Genomic DNA, 1,935 nt, shown 5'->3' on the forward strand with positions numbered 1-1,935 from the left:
AGACGTAACCCCGTGGACAGAAGGGGATTACTGTGCTAAATGTTATAAAACCGAGTGAATTCATGGAGGGGAGACTGAGGATGGTCAAGCCCTCCAGAGATGGGGTACAATGAGAACCATTTTCTAGTGTAACTTTTCAACCCGATTTCCACATCGGGACTCTGTTTTTAGTATCATCAAGTCGTGTTCCCCCCGGTCACATCAGACTTGTGTTGCTGTGGGGGATTCTTTGAGTCTCAAGAGTGACAGCTGGTGTAGACAGAACCCTCTGTGAACCAGCAAAAGTCTCCAGGAAAAGGAGGGACATTTCCTAGCTTCCTCCCCGCCCCCGACCAATGTTCGCGTGAGATTTCTGAATAGGAGACTAGGAAGTTTTTAATTTTTTTTATGTTTATATTTGTCGGGGAGGGGCAGAGAGGGGGACACGGACCCCCAAGCAGGCTCCAGGCTCTGGGCTGGCAGCACAGAGCCTGATGTAGGTCTTGGACTCACGAACGGCGAGGTCACGACCTGAGCCGACCTCAGTCAGATGCTTAACCAACCGACTGAGCCCCCCGCGTGCCTCGGAAGAGCTCCTTTGCTAAAACCCGTGTCCTGTAATCACGTTTTTAGAACTCGCCCGCGCAGTTCTGCAACATCTGCAGCGCCAAGCACCGCGGCCCCGGAAGTGCCATCTTGGAGATGAAGAAATAGCCTGGCCCCTCCTCCCCGCGCTCTGAGACGGTGTCTGCAGCTGGGGCGGCGGCGTGGACACCAGCGCTGTTCAGAGTTGTGCGTGTTCGTGGTGCGTGGCCCTGGGCCCGCCTGCTCGGGGCTTCTCTCTGCAGGTGCGGAAGCTGGGATTTTCCCCATTCCTGGCTGGGTTCGCTTTTCAGGACCAGAAGGAAGTGTGAGGGTTGGAAATGAATTTCTAGGCCCCAGCGGGACTGCGTGGCCAGCGCCGGGCGGCTGCTGCCACGGGCCCTGCGGACCAGCCCTCACCGGCTGGGGCGGCGCTTTGTGTGTGGCGGCCGCTGTGCTTATCTCATCAGTAGGCGTTTCCTGAAACACTGTGTAAATCGTCACTTAGCCCGGGCAGCAGGGAGGAGTCCCACGAGCGGCCGGCATCCTGCTGTTTCACGTTGACGCACCGCCTTCTGTGTCCTGAGGACCAGCGGGGTCTGGCCCTGCAGGCGCTCTGTGTTTGTTGACTGAATAAATGTTCGCTCTTGCCACTGTGAAAGGCTCCCTGGTAGCGAGTTCTGGTGCCCTAAGGACAGAGGAGAGTCTCCCCGCCTCAGAGCGGGCGGGGTCGTGGTGGGGTCCTGCCCGCCCGGAGGCCGAGAGGGAGGCTCCCGGGAAACGGGACCCTCCGAGGCGGAGCGGCCTGGGCTGGAGCCCTGTGAGCCCCCGTGGAACGCAGAGCGGAGGAGGCAGGGACAGAACGCCAGCCTGTGACGGGTCTGCGTCCTGGGAGAGGCTGCCGACCTCCTGCCAGGGGTGCGGCGTGAGGGCGCTCGGAAGCGACTCTCCCTGCCACATCCGTGTCCGCGGCCCCAGGCCACACTGCCTGCAGGAGCCACCACACCAACCCACCGTTAGATTCCTGACCCTCAGAAACGGGGATCGCGAACATCGGTTGGTTTTATAAAGTGGCTACATTTGGGGGGAGTCCGTTGTGCGGCGCGAGACAGCTGATGCAGCAAGCGCTTACCCAAAATTAACCGCGGTTTCTGCTGCTTGACCACAAACACGGGACATTGGCGGCTACTAAAACCACCAAATGCAGAATTCTGGGGGACTGTCAGTCCTGGTCACAGGAAGCAGCCTCCATGCCGCACACGACAGCCCTTTGTTGGGGACATTTTTTAGCAGAGGTCCTGACAAAGTGGAGAGGACAGAATTTGAAATCCTACCACTTAAGAAACAGGCAAAGGAAACGGATCGCACGTTGCC

The 1,935-nt window shown here is 58.6% G+C and overlaps 1 protein-coding gene across 1 annotated transcript in view; it reads left to right on the plus strand.

Moving 5' to 3' along the window:
* VPS41 (VPS41 subunit of HOPS complex) overlaps window positions 1-1,222 on the plus strand; it is a 184,738-nt gene extending 183,516 nt beyond the window's left edge. The window contains exon 29 of the mRNA XM_077781123.1: window positions 613-1,222. Coding sequence (XP_077637249.1) covers window positions 613-693 — 81 coding nt within the window. The 3' untranslated portion in view covers window positions 694-1,222. The remainder of the gene's footprint in view (window positions 1-612) is intronic.
* The last annotated feature ends 713 nt before the right edge of the window (window positions 1,223-1,935 follow it).

Source organism: Crocuta crocuta, unplaced genomic scaffold, assembly GCF_008692635.1.
Source record: "Crocuta crocuta isolate KB4526 unplaced genomic scaffold, BGI_CrCroc_1.0 scaffold108, whole genome shotgun sequence".
Taxonomy (NCBI): Eukaryota; Metazoa; Chordata; class Mammalia; order Carnivora; family Hyaenidae; genus Crocuta; species Crocuta crocuta.